The following is a 19,808-nucleotide window of genomic DNA, read 5'->3' on the forward strand; positions in this document are numbered from 1 at the left end:
AGTCCTGATCACAGACGCTTCCCTCCTCTCGATTGTCCACTTTGTCGTCTTTTCTGTCTCTTTATCACATTCTCACAAATCAGGTTAGCATCTCACTGACGTCCTGAAAACGCTGAGCGGACTCTGAACGTCAAACACAGTCAGTGAAACGCTCACAGCACAAACTCAATGCTGTGATCTCTAATCCAAATCTTCTGCTGGTGTTTGATGTTTCCTCTATCTGACGACTCATCGCACCGATTTCTATCAGACAAACAAACACCGTGATCGTTCATTGTGAGCTGATCAGATACGAGACAGAGTGTGTGTGTTTGTCTGCATGTACTGATCAGGCCTGTAGCCTCACAGTCACACCAAAGGGCCGCTTCATTTCCTGTTCTCTGGATTTATTTCATTTTCACTTTATGACCAGCATGTTTTCTGTTTGCAGTCTGAGCAGCTGCTTCACCCTCAGCCACACTGGTTCAGTGCATCCTCATTTCTTTATCTGATTTACTTAAAGGGTACAGCTCAAACATTAACGGTGTACCTGATTACAGCTTCAAGCTGATTCACACCTGTAGTCCACAGGTGGCAGGTCAGAACAAAGAAACTGCACATTAGCAAACAGACACAGAAGAACAGGTGATGCAGAACGACACAAAAGCACATCACAAATGTTTGCTTGTCAAATAAAAGTCACAAACCTCACGAGAACATCCAGTTCAGTCCAGTGAGCGCAGAGCCGAGCAGCTTTCAACACACTTTCTGAGTTGGCTTTGAAAGTGCTGATGAGCTGCAGCTCCTCCGGTGTGAACCGGTCCTCCACCAATACCAATGCATGACAGCAGCAATGGCTGCAGAGCGGCTAAGGAGCCAGATATTACCCTCAGGAGCTGGAGGAGACCGAAACAGAGATAAAAAGAGAGAGAGAGCCCAAAACAGAGATAAAAAAAGAGAGACAGACCGAAACAGAGATAAAAAGAGAGAGAGCAAAACAGAGATTAAAAAAAAGAGAGACCAAAACAGAGATTAAAAAAAAAGAGAGAGAGACCGAAACAGAGATAAAAAGAGAGAGACCGAAACAGAGATAAAAAAAAAAAGAGAGAGAGACCGAAACAGAGATAAAAAAAGAGAGAGACCGAAACAGAGATTAAAAAAAAGAGAGAGAGACCGAAACAGAGATAAAAAGAGAGAGAGAGACCAAAGCAGAGATAAAGAGAGAGAGAGAGACCGAAACAGAGATAAGAAGAGAGAGACCGAAACAGAGATAAGAAGAGAGAGAGCTGGACTGACATTAACCAGGTGACACAATGTTTGTCTGTCGAGTAACTGAAGCAGAGTACACGTGTACAGCAGCAGAGGATGGAGTACTCAGAGTATGAGTCCGTCGTCACTTGTCCGTTCTCCATTTTCTGTTGTCTGTTGTTCGCTGTCAGTTGTCAGTTGTCCAATGTCTGTTGCCAGTTGTCCGTCGTCAGTTGTCCGTCGTAGTTGTCAGTTGTCCGTCGTCAGTTGTCCGTCGTCAGTTGTCCGTCGTCAGTCGTCCGTTGTCAGTTGTCAGTTGTCCGTCGTCAGTTGTCCGTTGTCAGTTGTCAGTTGTCCGTCGTCAGTCGTCCGTTGTATGTCGTCCGTTGTCCGTCGTCAGTTGTCCGTCGTCAGTCGTCCGTTGTCCGTCGTCAGTTGTCCGTCGTCAGTTGTCCGTTGTCAGTTGTCCGTCGTCAGTTGTCAGTTGTCAGTTGTCCGTTGTCAGTTGTCTGTCGTCAGTCGTCCGTCGTCAGTTGTCAGTCGTCCGTTGTCTGTTGTCTGTCGTCAGTTGTCCGTCGTCAGTTGTCAGTTGTCAGTTGTCAGTTGTCCATTGTCAGTTGTCCATTGTCAGTTGTCAGTTGTCAGTTGTCAGTTGTCCGTTGTCAGTTGTCTGTCGTCAGTTGTCCGTCGTCAGTTGTCAGTTGTCAGTTGTGCGTTGTCAGTTGTCCATTGTCAGTTGTCCATTGTCAGTTGTCAGTTGTCAGTTGTCCGTTGTCAGTTGTCAGTTGTCTGTCGTCAGTTGTCCGTCGTCAGTTGTCAGTTGTCAGTTGTCTGTTGTCTGTTGTCAGTTGTCAGTTGTCCGTTGTCAGTTGTCTGTCGTCAGTCGTCAGTTGTCCGTCGTCAGTTGTCCGTCGTCAGTCGTCCGTTGTCAGTTGTCAGTTGTCCGTCGTCAGTTGTCCGTTGTCAGTTGTCAGTTGTCCATTGTCAGTTGTCAGTTGTCAGTTGTCAGTTGTCAGTTGTCCGTCGTCAGTTGTCCGTCGTCAGTTGTCCGTCATCAGTTGTCCGTCGTCAGTCGTCCGTTGTCAGTTGTCAGTTGTCCGTCGTCAGTCGTCCGTTGTATGTCGTCCGTTGTCCGTCGTCAGTTGTCCGTCGTCAGTTGTCCGTCGTCAGTCGTCAGTTGTCCGTCGTCAGTTGTCCGTCGTCAGTCGTCCGTTGTCAGTTGTCAGTTGTCCGTCGTCAGTCGTCCGTTGTATGTCGTCCGTTGTCCGTCGTCAGTTGTCCGTCGTCAGTTGTCCGTCGTCAGTCGTCCGTTGTCCGTCGTCAGTTGTCCGTCGTCAGTTGTCCGTTGTCAGTTGTCCGTCGTCAGTTGTCAGTTGTCAGTTGTCCGTTGTCAGTTGTCTGTCGTCAGTCGTCCGTCGTCAGTTGTCAGTCGTCCGTTGTCTGTTGTCTGTCGTCAGTTGTCCGTCGTCAGTTGTCAGTTGTCAGTTGTCTGTTGTCCATTGTCAGTTGTCAGTTGTCCATTGTCAGTTGTCAGTTGTCCGTTGTCAGTTGTCTGTCGTCAGTTGTCCGTCGTCAGTTGTCAGTTGTCAGTTGTGCGTTGTCAGTTGTCAGTTGTCCATTGTCAGTTGCCCGTTGTCAGTTGTATGCCGTCAGTCGTCCGTTGTCAGTTGTCAGTTGTCCGTCGTCCGTCGTCAGTTGTCCGTCGTCAGTTGTCCGTCGTCAGTTGTCCATTGTCAGTTGCCCGTTGTCAGTTGTATGTCGTCAGTTGTCCGTCGTCAGTCGTCAGTTGTCCGTCGTCAGTTGTCCGTCGTCAGTTGTCCGTCATCAGTTGTCAGTTGTCAGTTGTCCGTAGTCAGTTGTCTGTCGTCAGTTGTCAGTTGTCCGTTGTCAGTTGTCCGTTGTCAGTTGTCTGTCGTCAGTTGTCCGTCGTCAGTTGTCCGTCGTCAGTTGTCAGTTGTCAGTTGTCCATTGTCAGTTGTCAGTTGTCCATTGTCAGTTGTCTGTCGTCAGTTGTCCGTCGTCAGTTGTCAGTTGTCAGTTGTGCGTTGTCAGTTGTCCATTGCCAGTTGTCCATTGTCAGTTGTCAGTTGTCAGTTGTCTGTCGTCAGTTGTCCGTCGTCAGTTGTCAGTTGTCAGTTGTCTGTTGTCTGTTGTCAATTTTCAGTTGTGCGTTGTCAGTTGTCCATTGTCAGTTGTGCGTTGTCAGTTGTCAGTTGTCCATTGTCAGTTGTCAGTTGTCTGCATGTTGTCTGTTGCTGGTCTGCAGGTGGACTTGTGAGCTGCTCGTGCTGCTGCAGCTCTCTCAGGGTTTGAAATGTGTTTCTGGATGGAGGAACAGAAAAAAACGAGTCCTAAAATATGTGCAGCCGTCATGAGAGAAAACCTTTGATCACGTTTGTGGAGGTCTGAATACGCCGCTGCCTTCCTCATTCCCTCCTCCTCCTCGTCATCATCCTCTCAGCCTGCTGTGAGCGGGCCTGTGGCTGCTGGCTGTAAATGGCATACATCACACTGTGACAGCAGGGCCATAACACATAAAGACAGTGAGGCTGAACTCTATGAAACCCACTGTGGGAAGCCCATCGCAGCGCGGCCGGCCTCTTTACGCATTCATCCCGGGCCCACATTAGCCTTCTATTGGGTTCAGAGGGCCACGGCTTCGGATGCAGGTGCAATATACACAGCGCATAAAACATTAATGCGGCGGCCCAGCTGTGTGCTGCTGTTCTCTGCTGTAGGTGAGGGTCGAGAACACAGCGCATAATAAAAAACAATCCTTCACCAGCTCATAAAAAGTGTCAAGAGTTTGGTTCTTTTCCACAGGCTGTGTTTCCTGAGCCAGGCAGGCACTTCATTCACATGGTCATGACCAAATAAATGGACTCAGTCCTGACGGCACCGAGCGTCACAGGCCTGCTGAGACGTGGTGTTGTGTCCTGATAGAGACCTGCTTTCTTCTGCATGACACACAAGCTGACGAATGATTAGATAGAAAAACTGACATGAAGCTGTTCACCGTCACTGCTCTCAGGTTCCATGTCACTGTTTGAGGCCTTATTTGAACAGTTAGTCTCTCTGCGTCAGACATGTGCTGTTCTTCACCTGTTTTCACCTTCATGCTCAAAGGTTCTGTCCAGCTTTAAAGAGGCCAGCCCACGAGCAGGATCTGTGACATCACAAACAGTCTGGAACCAATCATGGTTCAGTGTTCAGCTTCCACAGGTGTGAGGTGGACACCTGGAGCCTGACTTCACAGTGAAACAGTTATTAAGACATTTGCATCATCAGGATTTTTTAATGAGGGACTTAATGTAATTTTAAGGATTTTATCCAGATAGAAGATAAACTCAAGGTAAAGTACAGTGTTCGGGTGAGGAGCTCAGAGGAGGTGCTGCTCCTACATGTTGAAAGGTGACAGTTGAGGTGGTCCAGCAGCTCCCAGGCTCCTTCCTCTGGAGGGGTTCCAGAACACGCTGGAGATCAAACCTCCTCTGGCCTGGAAGCCTTCATGATCCGTTCCGTGATCTCTGTGACTCCTCTGACTCCTCTTCCACGGCCGAGCGTCCACACATGAACCTGCTCTCCGCGCTGCTCCTGGTTTTTTTTTTCTAACTGCTCTTTGTCCTCCTGCTCCCCTCAGCTCTACATCCAGACCACCACACTGACCATCTCCATGAACCTGAGTGCGTCTGTGGCGCTCGGGATGCTCTACATGCCCAAAGTCTACGTCATCATCTTCCACCCCGAGCTCAACGTGCAGAAGAGGAAACGTTCTTTCAAAGCCGTCGTCACGGCCGCCACCATGTCGTCCCGACTGTCCCACAAGGCCAGCGACAGACCCAACGGAGAGGCCAAGACAGAGCTGTGCGAGAACGTCGACCCGAACAGTAAGTACCGACCAAGGCTGAACACGTCCGTCAGTCAAAACGTGATTTTCATTTCATCCTGAATCCTAAAGAACAAGCGAGCGTGAGCTCCTCAGAGTTCCTTCAGTCACAGATAGACTGTGAAGTGAACTGAAGTGGACCTGAAATCAATTAAACGTAATAAAGCGTGTTATTATTTCACTCATCCAACCGTACGTTTGTTCACCTCCTGACCGGCTGGACTTTGATGTGGTCAGCTGTTTGAAGGATGAGAAGGAAAATTATGGCCGAACTTCTGTAAGTCCTGTTTCCTGGACTGAGACGCTGAAGACACCTTTGAGATATTTCAAACAACAGGAAGTGAAAACAAGCAAACCTCACCTGGTGTGATGTCACTCATCATCAGTGTGTGTGTGTGTGTGTGTGTGTGTGTGTGTGTGAGAGAGAGAGAGAGAGAGAGAGAGAGAGAGAGAGAGAGAGAGACACGGGTGAATGGTTTTAATGGAAGAGTTTGAAATGGGTTTCTTCTCTTTCTTCCTGAGAGTCACATGTTCATGTTGATCCACTCTCTAAACATGAAGCTACAGTCAGCAGCTGGTTAGCGTAGCTTAGCATAAAGACTGGAAATGGAAGAAGCAGCTAAGAAATCAGAAACATCTGACACAACCTCCCAAATATATGGCAGCTTTGTTTTGTACAGGTGAAACAAACCAGGTGTCACATGTTAATCTGGAGCTTTCGAGCTGATGGAAGGTGAATTTTATTGCCTTTGGACAAAGCCATGCCAGCTGTTTCTAGTCCTTATGCTAAGCTAAGCTAACCAGCTGCAGGCTTTAGCTTCATGTTCGGTCAACAGTCATTAGAGTGGATCAATCTGAATATGTGACTCAGCAAGATAGAGAAGAAGAAGATTTCCCAAAATGTCGAGCTCTCCCTTTAAAAATGTTTATTTCATACACACATGACCTCACGTTTGATAATCTATTGGTTGATTATTTGCTTGGTTCTTGTCTGTGATGAACATGGAGTTCGTAGAGCCCTGTCTTCTAGAAATGACATCGATGTCCCACATGGACGAATCATAACGCTGCCTGCATTAAATTCTTTGTCAACATAACTCTGTTCTAACGTGAAGTGATTGATCGTGAATGAATGAACGTTCACTGATGACAGATTTCCGTGTCCTCTCATTGGGTGAAGTTCTGCAGAGTGCTGATTGGCTCCATCAGTCATGAAGGTAGTGATACCTCTGTGGACTCTATAACTTTATTAACTCTGTAAGACAATGACATTTTGCCTGACTTCACATCAGTGAATGTTCACAGATCATTCACAGCCACGTCAAGCCGTGATTGGTCGGCTGTGTGGAGGTGAGAAAGGAGCTTTGAACTCCTCGCTCTGTAAAAAACTAGTTCTTCCTTCCTTTTCCCGTGAACAGCAGCCATGAAAGTCCTCCAGGAGAGACAGACGGATAATTATCTCCATCATTAGATGTTCATCATTTGAGTTCTGTATTATTTCTACCTGTTTGACAGCAGGCGTCCACCTGTGCGGCTTCTCAGAACACGGTGGCCTTCAGACGTTTTCACACTAACTAGCTCTCACTGAGGAAAACCTGGACCTTCATGTCTACACAACAGAGCTGAATCCTTGAACCATCAGGTCTGACCTGAGAGACCTGGTGATGGACCAGTCTGCCCTTGCCACCTGTCTGCCTGCACAGCGCTGCATGCTAGCAGCTGTCTGACAGAGGCCATGTTTCCTCAGACAAAGCGGTGGAGATCAGATATTTTCATCAAATGTTGATAACGTCTTTAAGGACGGCGTGTGAGCTGTCTGTCTGCCTGTGGTCGACATCAGGACTGTCCACGTTCCACATGTTTCCTTTCTTCTGGGCTGTTTACTGATATTCCAGCTCGGTGATGCTCACCGACAAGCATGAACACATCATTGCCTTTGAAATGAAAAATATCTCAAATGTTGCATTCGTGTTCCGCAGGAAATCAGAACTGTAATAAAGAAAGAGCTCCAGCCTGAATGTTCTCAGAAATAAGTGCACAAATTTAAATTACATGGCAACATGGTCACATTAGCAGCTCGAAGTGGGACTCCCTTTGGGGCTCTGAGGGACAACTCACCAAATAATGTTTTTCTCCCCCCGACAGGCTAATTTCATAATTTATTGGAGGTAAGAGCACATTAATCTTCTACTTCTGCTTTGCTGTCCTGACCTTGATCCATTTTCTTCTGGAGGTTTGAGGAGAGAGAGACAGAGAGACAGAGACAGGTAGGGAGACAGAGAGAGAGACAGAGAGAGAGAGAGAGAGAGAGAGAGACAGAGGGACAGAGAGAGACAGAGAGAGAGACAGACAGAGACATAGAGACAGACAGACAGACAGACAGACAGAGACAGACAGACAGACAGAGACATAGAGACAGACAGAGGGACAGAGAGAGACAGACAGACAGACAGAGACATAGAGACAGACAGACAGACAGACAGACAGACAGAGACATAGAGACAGACAGACAGATAGACAGACAGACAGAGACATAGAGACAGACAGACAGAGACATAGAGACAGACAGACAGACAGACAGACAGACAAACAGATAGAGACATAGAGACAGACAGACAGACAGACAGACAGACAGACAGAGACATAGAGACAGACAGACAGACAGACAGACGGACAGACAGACGGACAGACAGACAGACAGCGGGGTCGGCCAGTGAAGAGTGAGTGCAGGGAATGTTGAGTATTGTCTCTCAGCTCTTTATCGCCGTCTTTCAGTTGACTCATAACTTTTCAATGAGCGGAGCTTAATACGACTGTTTGAGAGGCAGATTTACAGTCCTCCTCCTCCTCCTCCTCCTCCTCCTCCTCTTCCTCCTCCTCGTCCTCCCCCTCCGCTGCCTGCATGCTATCCTGGGTGGCACTTTAACAATGGCTCTGACCTCCAGGACCTCTGGTTTTACTGCACTGCTCCTGCTCTCCAGGGTGTAAACTGTGCATGTGGCATGCTGGGAAATCCTTCCTATTCTACACAATGTCCCGAGAGAGAGGACAACTGCTGAGCTGTGGACCCTGCAGGTGGCGCTGTGGTCGGGCTGTGCTGGGGCTGTGCTGGCCCTGTGGTGGCGTTGTGCTGGGGCTGTGGTCGGGCTGTGCTGGGGCTGTGCTGGCCCTGTGGTGGCACTGTGCTGGGGGTGTGGTCGGGCTGTGCTGGGGCTGTGCTGGGGCTGTGGTCGGGCTGTGCTGGGGCTGTGCTGGCCCTGTGGTGGCACTGTGCTGGGGGTGTGGTCGGGCTGTGCTGGGGCTGTGCAGGGGCTACAGCACAAGAAATAACCTGGAAATAACTTTGACAAGCATAATGCTTTCTGATTGCTTTCTGGCTTTATTCAGCTACTGTTTCCCTGCTTCTCCAGCTAATTCTGTCCAATGACGCCCTACTCTCCATAACAACCCCCTCCACACTGGATCACCTGGATTATTATTCAGTTAGCTTTGGTGTGATGACAAAATGCATCGTTTCACCGTCAAACACTCTTGAAAATGAGAACGTGAAGGCAGGCAGAGACAGAGACCATGTGTGACAGTTTACAGGAGCTCCTCTGGTGCAGCTGACTGCTGCCACTGCTGCTAATGATGTTAGCCAGCTGTTAGCAATGCTAGACGGCTGTCGTGATGTTAGCAGGACGTTAGCCGGTGTTAGCAGTGTTAGAAGGCTGATAGTGATGTTAGCGCGATGTTAACCGCTGTTAGCAGTGTTAGCTGGCTGATAGAAGGATGCTAGCTGGTTGTTAGTGATGTTAGCAGGATGATGCCACCTTTTAGCAGAGCACGCTCTAAAAACACTGATGTTGGTGTTCGTGTGTGTCGCTCTGAGCAGTGACGACACTTGACATTGACCCTCAGATTCTGAATCTGTACCTCGTCTATTTGCTGGTGTTCTTTAAATAATGAAGACCCTGACAGACTCTCTGGTGCCGCCTATGGGATCTGGATAATTCAGGCTCATCAATCAGTCCTGCTTGTTACTGCACAGTTGGGGGGGGGTGTTCCTGCTGTGTTATGGACATAGCAGGACTCTGGACCTCAGTCTCTTTTCTATTCACAGTCAGTTCACGGTAGAGGAGACACAGCAGCGCTGGCAGACTGCAGCTCAGTCATGACTCCCTGAAGACCGGCAGGACCATCTGTTGGCCCGGCCCATCCGGTTTCGACTCCCCCCTCGTTTCTCACTCCATTTCTCTCTTTCTGCTGCCTCCTCTCGTCCAGCCTCGGCTTTACTGGCTTCGCTCGATTTTTAAATCCTCTCTCTTTTCAATCTCCCTCTCTCGCCCCCCCCCCCCCCTTCCTCGCTGCTCCTACAGCTGATTCCCCGACAACAAAGAAAGATCTCTATCGCTCTTCGTTCTTCTGGCTTCAGTCGCTCTTCAAAAACCAGATCTCTCTGATTCTGCTCTTCTTAGGCCTCTCTGCCTTTCTTCGGAAGCTGATTTCTTATGTAACAAAGACGTCTACACTCCTCTTAAAGCTTAAATATCGGCTGCAGTCAGAAAGAAGCTTTCGAGCAGTCCCTCCAAACCTCACCCCCAGTCTTAGCTTTGCACTCACCTGTCTTTTGATTCTGACTCGTCCAGGTGACACCTTTTAAATGAATATGGAGGTTCAGCAGCAAACTTCAGATGTCAACAAATGAATTCACCTGAAACTGTTTTTGCCGTTTTGACAGATACAGATAATTAATAGTCATGCTACGTTCAGATTCATCACATGTGGACGAAGATGGAGGAAGACGCCTCCCTTAAGAGCATTTAGTGGAAAGATTGGAGGTGATTGAAAGCGGTTTCAAAATGTTCAGTATGTGCTTAAATCAATGCAGTTTTAATGCTAATGAGTTTGTAGAGTTGGTTAAAGCCATTAGAAAACTCAGGAGTCACTTTGATTTCAGGTGTCTACAGATTTTATCATTTACATAATGAATATCAAGCGCGTTGAACACACTGAGAGAGATGATTCATTTAAAAGGAAAGTGAATTTAAATATCAGGCTATGGGAAGATTAACAGCAGAGTTTCTGTCTGAGTAAAAGTACCAAAATATTTTCCTTCGTTGAAACACTAAAATGTGATTCAGGTTGCTGAGAATCTGCTGATGTGCAGTCAGATGGACTTTTCCAACACCAGCTGTTATTGAACCTCACTGTTCACATGTGTAGGGGCGTCTTCCTCCTCTTCATCCTAAACACCTGAAGAGAAAAGACGTTTCCCCGTGAATCTGATCCAGAGATGAGGCTGCTCTTCGTCTCGCTGAGGCGTTTCTGACGGTCCGGACTGAATCGTTGAACGCTGTCAGACTCTGAACTGGCTGCTCTCTGAATGAAGAAGACACATTCTGACAAAGTGGAGAAGCTTCACGATGCTTTCAGGCCTTCATAAGCGCATTACGTCACTTTCCCTTTTATCTTCCTGGCGTGATTGATGATGGGCTTTTGGCTTGAATCCATTTGTCAGTGGATGAGCGCTGAGGGCCAAGTGGTCACCGGTGGAGGGGAGGGGGAGCTGCATCTGCAGGGGGGAGATAGGGAGGTGGTCATAACTAAAGAGAACAGATGACGCCTGTTCTACCTGTTCATTTCACATCTGAGGGCCTTATTCTCATCTCGCCACGATGGCCAGCGTGAGACACGACCTTGAAACTCTCCGTCTGCTGCGTTTCGGTGCTCAGGTTTGAGTTCAGACCAGGCAGATCAAAGAGTTTGTGGTGTTTTGGTGGAAACTGAGCGTAAGACGTTCAGAAGGACGTCTGGAGCGAAGTCACTTGCCATCCGCTAATCTGATGATTTTGTCCACGAGGTTAACCTGAACGCAGCAGCAGCAGAATAATGTTGAAAATGTAAGTCGACTGTTTTCATTAAACAAAGCAGCAAAACCCTTCACGGGTCGTTTCACGTGTTCTTCTGTGGAGCAGGAGGTGAATTTTCAAGACAGGATGTCCAGCAAGGAGAAGTCTTGAAAGAAGATCCGTCTTTATTATCGTTAACACTCTCTGTTAATAGTACAGTCGTTAGTTAATACTCAATACATGGAATTATGAATTTGAAATAAAGTAAAAATGGTCTTAAAATAGAAAGATTAGCCTCATTCTTGTTCTTCTAGCCTGGATTTGTTTGTGTTTGGTCAAAGCGGACGTACAGACTGAAGAAAACTCCTTTGGTTAGAAGAAGCGTCTTTTTTCGTGACTTCAAGGCTGATTTCTGGATGTTTACTCCTGATGGACGTCATGTGATTGATGTCTGTGAGTTGTGCTTTGACTGATTTTTGACTCAGACTGTGACAGGTGTTTTAAAGGTACAGGTGGAGGACATCTGTGTTAATCGCAGTGTTGTCCTCGGGATTATCTTCCTGTCTCTTGTCGTTAATGCTCTCTCTTAATGATGGAGCAGTTCATTAATGCTCAGTCGTTTGGATGAAACGACTTTAAAGAAGTTCAGGGTTGTCTCCGCAGGTCTGGAGCACAACCTGAACTTGAGCTGACTTTGACCCCGGTGCCGACCTTCTGGTTAGGAAGCTTGATGATTGGCTGAGAGCATATTTATTGATCTACAGTAAATACTACAGAGCATTCACCTTCAACCACAGCTGCACCTGTCTGCCGGCGGCTGAGGACGCCCTCGGTCTGCGGCCCCAGACAAACACAAGTTTCTTTGAGCTTCTTTTGTGCAGAGGTTGATGTTTTTCTCAGACACCTTTTGATTTCTTTGTTTTTCTTTCTGCTGCAAATGCTTCTGCTTTTGAGTTATGACCTCTCAACACCTAAAAAACATTGCATCACTTTATTACACAGAATTATGAAAGAAGAGAAGGCCTTTCTCTTCAGGCAGCACAAAGACAAACTGCACCATCCTCGCTTTTGAGAGTTCATAATTCAAGCTTTATTTGAAAAACTTTGGGGTAATTTAATTCACCTCTGTCATTAACTCTCCTCTCACCTCGATCATAACGCTCACCATTAACCTTCCCCTGAAGAACAGCCGCCAGCGCCGAGGCTGATTTTGTCCATTTTCTCCTCTTTTCAGGTCCAGCAGCAAAGAAGAAATATGTGAGCTACAACGACCTTGTGATCTAATAGCATTCCTCCATCGGAACGAGAGACTGAAAAGGGAAGAGAGTGATAGCTGGAGATGTCTGGTCTCCTGCCCTGCTGGCTGAAAACAAGGGGAGCGAGAAAAAGAAGGTTTTTTTATTTCTCTTATTTCATTTCTTTGGTCTCGTGCTTCATTGCCCACCATAGACTTTCAGATGCTAAAGCAAAGCATTGTGGGACTTTCCTCTGGGCACACAAAGAGAAGGGAGGAAGCAGAGACGTTGATGAAGATGCTGGGATGTGGGGAAATAGTTAAGAAACATCTTTCTGTTGGTGGGTGCTGACGAGCGAACAAACATGGACGCTCCAGTGGACCTCCTGCAGCCTCTGGGTGGTGAACAGTCGGCAGAGCTCTCGGGGCTCCACATTGCGTCTCTCCCCGCTGTTGATGTCAAACGAAGCCGCCGTCTGGGCCTGACGTGACCTTTCTGCGGAGCTCGCCTCCTCGTGTCTTTTAATGTACTTCCACACTGCAAGTTTTCCAACCTTCCTGTCCACGTGTGTGTAGTTCTTTATATGTTGGCCTCCTTTGGTTGTTGACTTTTTCTTTGGAGACGACGATGATTATGACGTTGATGATGAATCTGTTCTGCTCTTGCTTCTTGGATGCACATTGTTTTTTATTAGAGCCATATTCTTTGCTTTTGAGGGCTTTGCTCTCGCTGCCACCTGGAATCTGATTTTTGTTGCTAAAATGTCATTTGGCACAAAAATCCCAATGTCCTGAAAGAATTTTTTCAACCAGCTTCATTCAGTGAAGTTTTGGGATCCTACGTGAACACGCGCTCGTCTCAAACGCTTCAGATTACAGCCTGAAAATTACAGCATAATTATTTAATGGAGGAGTCGTCGAAGTCTGACTCTCTGTTATGTTCTCAGATTCAGTAAATACTGAACATGAAAATGCGAGTGGATTTCTGTCACTGCCACTTTTATCCTTTGTCTTACGTCTATAATCATGCGCTGAGTTTTAGCACTACAGAAATAAAGAGGAGGCATAAAGATTCTCAGTCATCCAGGAAACTGGACTTGGTGATAGATATCTACCAGCAGGTCCAGTTATCCTCGATGTAACACTGCATGGAAGCGAGTTACGCTTTGGGCTACAACTTGAGCCCTGAATTAGCTGTTAGCAGCTCTCGTTAGCAGCTCCCGTTAGCAGCTCCTGTTTCCAGTGTATCCGTGGATGTACAGACAACTATCACTGGATCACTTTGATACTGAAGAAAACTTAAAACGTGATGATTCTCAGGCGAGTTCTGAAGCGTCTTTCTTCTCTTGATTTCTCTTTCTGGACGGACGTCAGAGAAAACGATATCCTCAGGAAGTGTAAGTCACACTGAATGATATCAGTATGTGTTTACTGTCTGTCTGTTGGGATCGCACTGAGATCTGACTTCAACAAGTGGTTTTTGATGCAGGTTGTGGAAATTGGGTGCTCAGTGTTTTAAAAGGTACAAGAAACTCAAAATCGGATATTTGTGGATTTTTCGCCGTGAATCTTCCACAGAGTGTATTCCACGTGGCAAAGAAAAGGGATATTTGTGTAAATGAAGTTTCCTGTAACTGTAGAATGCCTGCATGCACCTTTAACTTTCACCTCACACGGTATCTTTGCCTCACGAGCCCCTCCCCGGGGGGGGCACCTCACAGTTTGAAGACCTCTGTTATAGAAAAATATTTAAGATTTAAAGTTCTGATTAGCTTTAAGTATCTCCGATTAGGAATGTGGTCAGACGACGTTGTAGTGCGTCGTCCTGCTGACCATGTGACAGATGTGACACAGCAAGCAAAAAAAACATCTGCCTTCAGCGGTTTGTTGTTTGTGAGTCCAACAGTCTTCACTTCAGTCCACTGACGTGGTAAAAATCAGATTCCTCAGCTGGCCGCAGACACAAAGCTAAAAAAAAAAAAAAAAAAAAAAAAAAGAGGCGTTTTTTGTTTGAGCTGTTTGAAATGTTCGTGGTCCCATGATGAAAACATCCCCATCCCAACATGTGTGTTCCTTCTCCACACGTGCATACACGATGACTTCTCCAGTATTTTGTAGGTGTATGATGATGACGACGATGATGACGATGCTGATGATGATGATGATGACCCTTAACTATGTTGTAGCCACCTTAAAAGAACGTCCTGGGGTCCAGGCGTCACTGGATTTGTGCTGAATATCTGGTGATTTCATGGACTACTGATACAACAAAAGGTGTTGATGTCGAGGTTGTCAATGCATGCCTGATATGTTCAATGTTGAAACAGAATCTGAAAAAAAGTTTAAAATAATGAAATTCTCACAGTTGACTCCACCTGTCTGCTCTGAATTGTACTGTTTTTGAGTTCGTTTCCGTTTCTTTAACGTTGACTTCCACTGATTCTTTCTCACACGGCAGAATATGGCTTTGATCGGTTTCTTACTTTCCTGGAAACTATGGGAAATGGAGAAAAGATGAATATATATTTAAAAAACAAAATACTTGTTAAAAAAAGGAAGCATGTATGTTTTCTACTGTTTGTACTAGGTATATTCATGTTGCCCTTGCTGCTTATGTGCCAATGTTGTGGGAGAGATTTACATTTGGCCACTCATGCAACTATTCTGTGGTGTTGTCCAAGAATGTATCAACATGAAATAAAAAAAACATTTGGTTATTTTTTTAGATATATTCCCGGCGGAAACACAGTTTGGTGCTCGTGTCTTACTCTTACAAAGTTTTTCTCATGAATTGCCTTGAGGAATCTCATTTCATTCCTCGTCACGTGTGAAGCTCCATCAGAACAGTGTGATCTGTTGGATTTGCAGAAATGTCTCGTCTCCATTTTCTTTGTCTGTGGCCTAATTGAGATAAAAATGGTTCTTTTGTGGAGAAGATGGGCACTGAAAAGCTGTTGGGAATAAAAAGAAAATATCTGAAGTACATGAAGGATTTTCAGAAAATGAACCACTCGATCTCAGTTCCCAAGAAGCTTGTTTTTCATTGAGCATCATCAATAAATCAGCGTCTGCAGACCCTGAATGCTCAGCCCACAGAACTCTGCAGTGTTTGCCACACTCACCTGGCCGAGCACTACTATCAAATCATTATTCCCCACACTGAGATAAGTTGTCGTTTCAGGAGTAGAATAAATGTGCAGAGGTCTGTTTTGCCCTTTTCTGTGCCCTCACACTGGCCGGCTGCTAAACATGGAGGTTTAAAGGCATCAAGAGTGAGAACCACACTTTATCTTCAGCTGCCAAGGATGGAAAGAACAGCAGAGTACTCCATTAGAAGTAAAAGTACATGTTTTTTAAAGTAGCTCAGCTAAAATGTACTCTGAGTAAACTTTTTTAGCAGTAAACTTTTGGGTCAAACGAGCAGGAAGGGCTCATGTGTGAACAGGAACAGTTCACGTCATCAGTGACGACACCTTCAGTGTTCATTCAGATGTCAAAGCTTCGTCTTAATATTACTTAAGATTTCTGTTCATTTAGTTTTCAACATTTGGTTCCGTGTCTTTTCCAGAAATTCAGCAGTGGTGTAAGAGCTTGGGTTCTAAGCTAATTCCTCGTTTCAGATGGTGACATCGTCGTTTCAGCTTACACCTCATTGGACCAGTTAGGATCCTCATATGATGTCCACCACTACGAGTAGAGACACCCTCGATAGACAGACAGACAGACAGACAGACAGACAGACAGACAGACAGACAGACAGATTATCAAGCATTTCACTCTTGTGACCGATCAGCTGTGTCCACTTTGAGACAAGAAGAAGAAGAAGAAGTTTCCACAGATGAAGAAGAAGCCTCTTCATCGCTCCTCTCAGCTCTGATGTAAGTGTCATTTATACATGAAACAAACAGAAATGTCATATTTTCATCGTGTTTTCTGCCTTTTTTCACGGCTCGACGTTTGACTGGTGCTCTTTAATTGCGTCACCTTCTTCTTCGGTGGTGTAATGATTGTCTGACTGGAGAAATGGCTCCAGCTACTGCTGACCTTGATGAACCAACTCCTGATGATCACATGACAGTAATGGATGGAAACACATTCATTCATTCAGTTTTCTTTCTGCAGATAAACACAAAACAAAGACAAACAGTTGAGTTTGTGTTTAGGAGGGGACGAGTGCAGACGATGAATAATCCAGAGGGATTAATTATGATGAATTTGACAGTAATAGAAATGAATTGTGTTGATGAAAGCTGCCTTAAGCTGTCTTAGTCATGACTGTCTCCCCCATCACTGTACTGTTACTCTCCCCCTTCCTCCCTCACCTTTGTCTCCTCCTCACCCTCCCTCTCTCTCTCCGCCGTCTCTGAGCCTCTTTCTGAGCAATAGATAAGAGCAGTTTGGGGAAGGACGGCTCTGTGTGGATTCACATAACTAACCTTCAGTGTCCAATTAGATTAGTCACCACCAAACCAATTAGTGTTTCTGGGAGGGAGGATGAGATGCCAGCAGCCGTATTAGAGCTCTGATATCCGAGCAGCAGGAAAACATGCTGACACAGCTCCTCAGTATCCACTGCGGTGGAAAATGCAGTCTTTTTTCCGCGAGCATAATAATGGAAAAAGTTTTTGAACCTGGAATAAAAATACTGTGTCCAGAAAATTTAGATAGAACTGCAAACTGTAAAACACTAATTAGTGAGAGAATCTGCAAAAAATCTTGGATGCATTTCTTCTTCTGAGAAAACAACGGTTGTAAGCAGAAGCTGGCTGGAAACCAGTCAGTGTCTCACAGTAAGGTGGACTTCTCAGGCCTGGACGCTCATGTGCAGCCAGTCCAGTGTTTGTTTGACGTCTTGACTCATTTCTATGTTTGGGGCCATTGTTGTTACCTCATCAAAGCTAATGTTTCTGTCACGTCTGTCTCCAGAATATCTCAAAAAGAGCATGACAACCTCTGGCTTTGGATCCATACGGCACCCACACCAGGCCTCTCCACGTCCAGACCTCGGTCCACATCCTGACCAAACGGTAAGTCAAACCGGACCCACATCCGTCCTGCAGAACATTCAAGAATTCAGAACTCTCTGACTCAACCAGTCGTCTGCATTAACCAGGCGAGCCAGCAGTCAGTAATGGATGAAATAAAACAAACGTGGAAAAGTGGAACGTCTTAATCCCGTATGATTCACAAGATGCCATCGCACTGGGAAAATATTACGAGCTTGTTGGCAGCAGATAAAATCCGCTGAGGCAGAGAATTTATTATTATTTAGGTGGTGTGGTGGTACATGCTGGTTGTTGACTGCAGGTGTGTGTTGTCTGTTTCCGTCCAATTAGTTATTTTTTATTTGTGAGCAATTCTTTCCAAAGAAACATAACTTTGTCTTTGAAGGAGAAATGACAAAAAAAAACAGCCTAAACCTGACTGCGCATTAACAAATGGAGGCCTGCAGTTGATATCTGAGACGTATGAGCTGGGAAACAAAGGGACCACAGCATGAAGCCTGACACCAGTCTGACTTCAATAACAACTGATGGCAGCACCTCACAAACTGGATATTTTACATATGTCAAGGTGTTACATCCACCTACTATATTTATTCAGATAAATATCATTATTCACATTCAAGCAATGTATGTTTAGGCCATCCATATTCATATTTTGGGTATCTATAACTTGTGTTTAGGCCATATATCTTTATATATCTTAGCTCTCCAAAACTAAATTACTCGCTGCACTCGTTGTTATTGAGTCACACCTGTCCCACAGTCCCCTCTGACTGTCACAGACTGATTCCATTCATCTCAGGCTGAGAAACAGCAGAGGACATGCAGTGGTGATGGATGCCAGGAGGACAAGGAGGAGACAGTGTAGGCAGAACGTTGACGACTCCGAGGTTCTGCTGACACTTTCTCCTCACTCTCCATCTTTTAGAACCGCATTTCGTCCACGGGTCCATCACACTTCCTTTATTTGATCGTTCCTCAATCCTCAGGTGAGCAGTCCACCATCAAGAAGGACGTTCCAATGTCCTCATTTAATGTCCTCAGTTCAGGTTTACTATTTGTACACTGACGTAAAACACACACACACCTGTATCCTGTCAGGCAGGAAATATAGACTTTCAGCTCTGTGCTGTAAACACGGTCAGGGTAGTTCTTCCTTTGGTGGACATGTGGACATGTTGGTGGAGTTTAGCTAAAACTGTTCTGAGGTCTGATTAAATCGATAGCTACGCTAAAATACCATCTGGTTGTTCTTGTCATGTGACTCCTGATGACCTCAAACAGTGACATCATTGATCTGAACACAGAGTCCTCCTCCCCTCGTCTTCCTGGAGTCCTGCATTCTTTCCCGGTCCGTCCATCCAGTTTAATAATACATTTTAAAATGTAGACCATATGTAGACCGTACGCAGACCGTATGCAGACTGACTGTAGACTGTGTGCAGACTGTGTGTAGACTGTGTGTGTGTAGACTGTGTGTAGACTGTGTGTAGACTGTGTGTGTGTAGACTGTGCGTAGACTGTGTGTGTGTAGACTGTGTGCAGATTGTGTGTAGACTTTGTGTGTGCAGACTGTGTGTAGACTGTGTGCAGACTGTGTGTGTGTAGACTGTGTGTGTTCAGACTGTGTGTAGACTGTGTGCAGACTGACTGTAGACTGTGTGCAGACTGTGTGTAGACTGTGTGTGTGTGTGTGTAGACTGTGTGTAGACTGTGTGCAGACTGTGTGTAGACTGTGTGTGTGTAGACTGTGTGCAGACTGTGTGTAGACTGTGTGTGTGTAGACTGTGTGTAGACTGTGTGCAGACTGTGTGCAGACTGTGTGTGTGTAGACTGTGTGCAGACTGTGTGTGTGTAGACTGTGTGTAGACTGTGTGCAGACTGTGTGTAGACTGCGTGTGTGTAGACTGTGCGTAGACTGTGTGTGTGTAGACTGTGTGCAGATTGTGTGTAGACTTTGTGTGTGCAGACTGTGTGTAGACTGTGTGCAGACTGTGTGTGTGTAGACTGTGTGCAGACTGACTGTAGACTGTGTGTATGCAGACTGTGTGTGTGCAGACTGTGTGTAGACTGTGTGTAGACTGTGTGTGTGTAGACTGTGTGCAGACTGTGTGTAGACTGTGTGTGTGCAGACTGTGTGTAGACTGTGTGTGTGTAGACTGTGTGTGTGTAGACTGTGTGTGTGCAGACTGTGTGTAGACTGTGTGTAGACTGTGTGCAGACTGTGTGTGTGTAGACTGTGTGTAGACTGTGTGTGTGCAGACTGTGTGTAGACTGTGTGCAGACTGTGTAGACTGTGTATGTGTGTAGACTGTGTGTAGACTGTGTGCAGACTGTGTGCAGACTGTGTGTGTTTAGACTGTGTGTAGACTGTGTGTAGACTGTGTGCAGACTGCGTGTGTGTAGACTGTGTGTAGACTGCGTGTGTGTAGACTGTGTGTAGACTGTGTGTGTGTGTAGACTGTGTGCAGACTGTGTGTAGACTGTGTGTGTGTGTAGACTGTGTGCAGACTGTGTGTAGACTGTGTGTGTGTGTGTAGACTGTGTGTGTGCAGACTGTGTGTAGACTGTGTGTGTGTAGACTGTGTGCAGACTGTGTGTAGGCTGTGTGTGTGTCTAGACTG

General features: G+C 46.1%; 1 protein-coding gene across 2 annotated transcripts in view; it reads left to right on the top strand.

The window, feature by feature from the left end:
- Nucleotides 1–15,148, top strand: part of grm7 (glutamate metabotropic receptor 7) — a 198,811-nt gene extending 183,663 nt beyond the window's left edge. The window contains exons 9-11 of one of the 2 annotated variants that reach the window (XM_076746551.1): nt 4,868–5,114; nt 7,259–7,281; nt 12,179–15,148. In XM_076746551.1, the coding sequence (XP_076602666.1) occupies nt 4,868–5,114; nt 7,259–7,263 (252 nt within the window). In that variant the 3' untranslated portion in view covers nt 7,264–7,281; nt 12,179–15,148. The remainder of the gene's footprint in view (nt 1–4,867; nt 5,115–7,258; nt 7,282–12,178) is intronic. The other variant, XM_076746543.1, reaches the window with a different exon arrangement.
- The last annotated feature ends 4,660 nt before the right edge of the window (nt 15,149–19,808 follow it).

This window comes from Chaetodon auriga, chromosome 2 (genome assembly GCF_051107435.1).
Source record: "Chaetodon auriga isolate fChaAug3 chromosome 2, fChaAug3.hap1, whole genome shotgun sequence".
In the NCBI taxonomy this organism is placed as follows: domain Eukaryota; kingdom Metazoa; phylum Chordata; class Actinopteri; order Chaetodontiformes; family Chaetodontidae; genus Chaetodon; species Chaetodon auriga.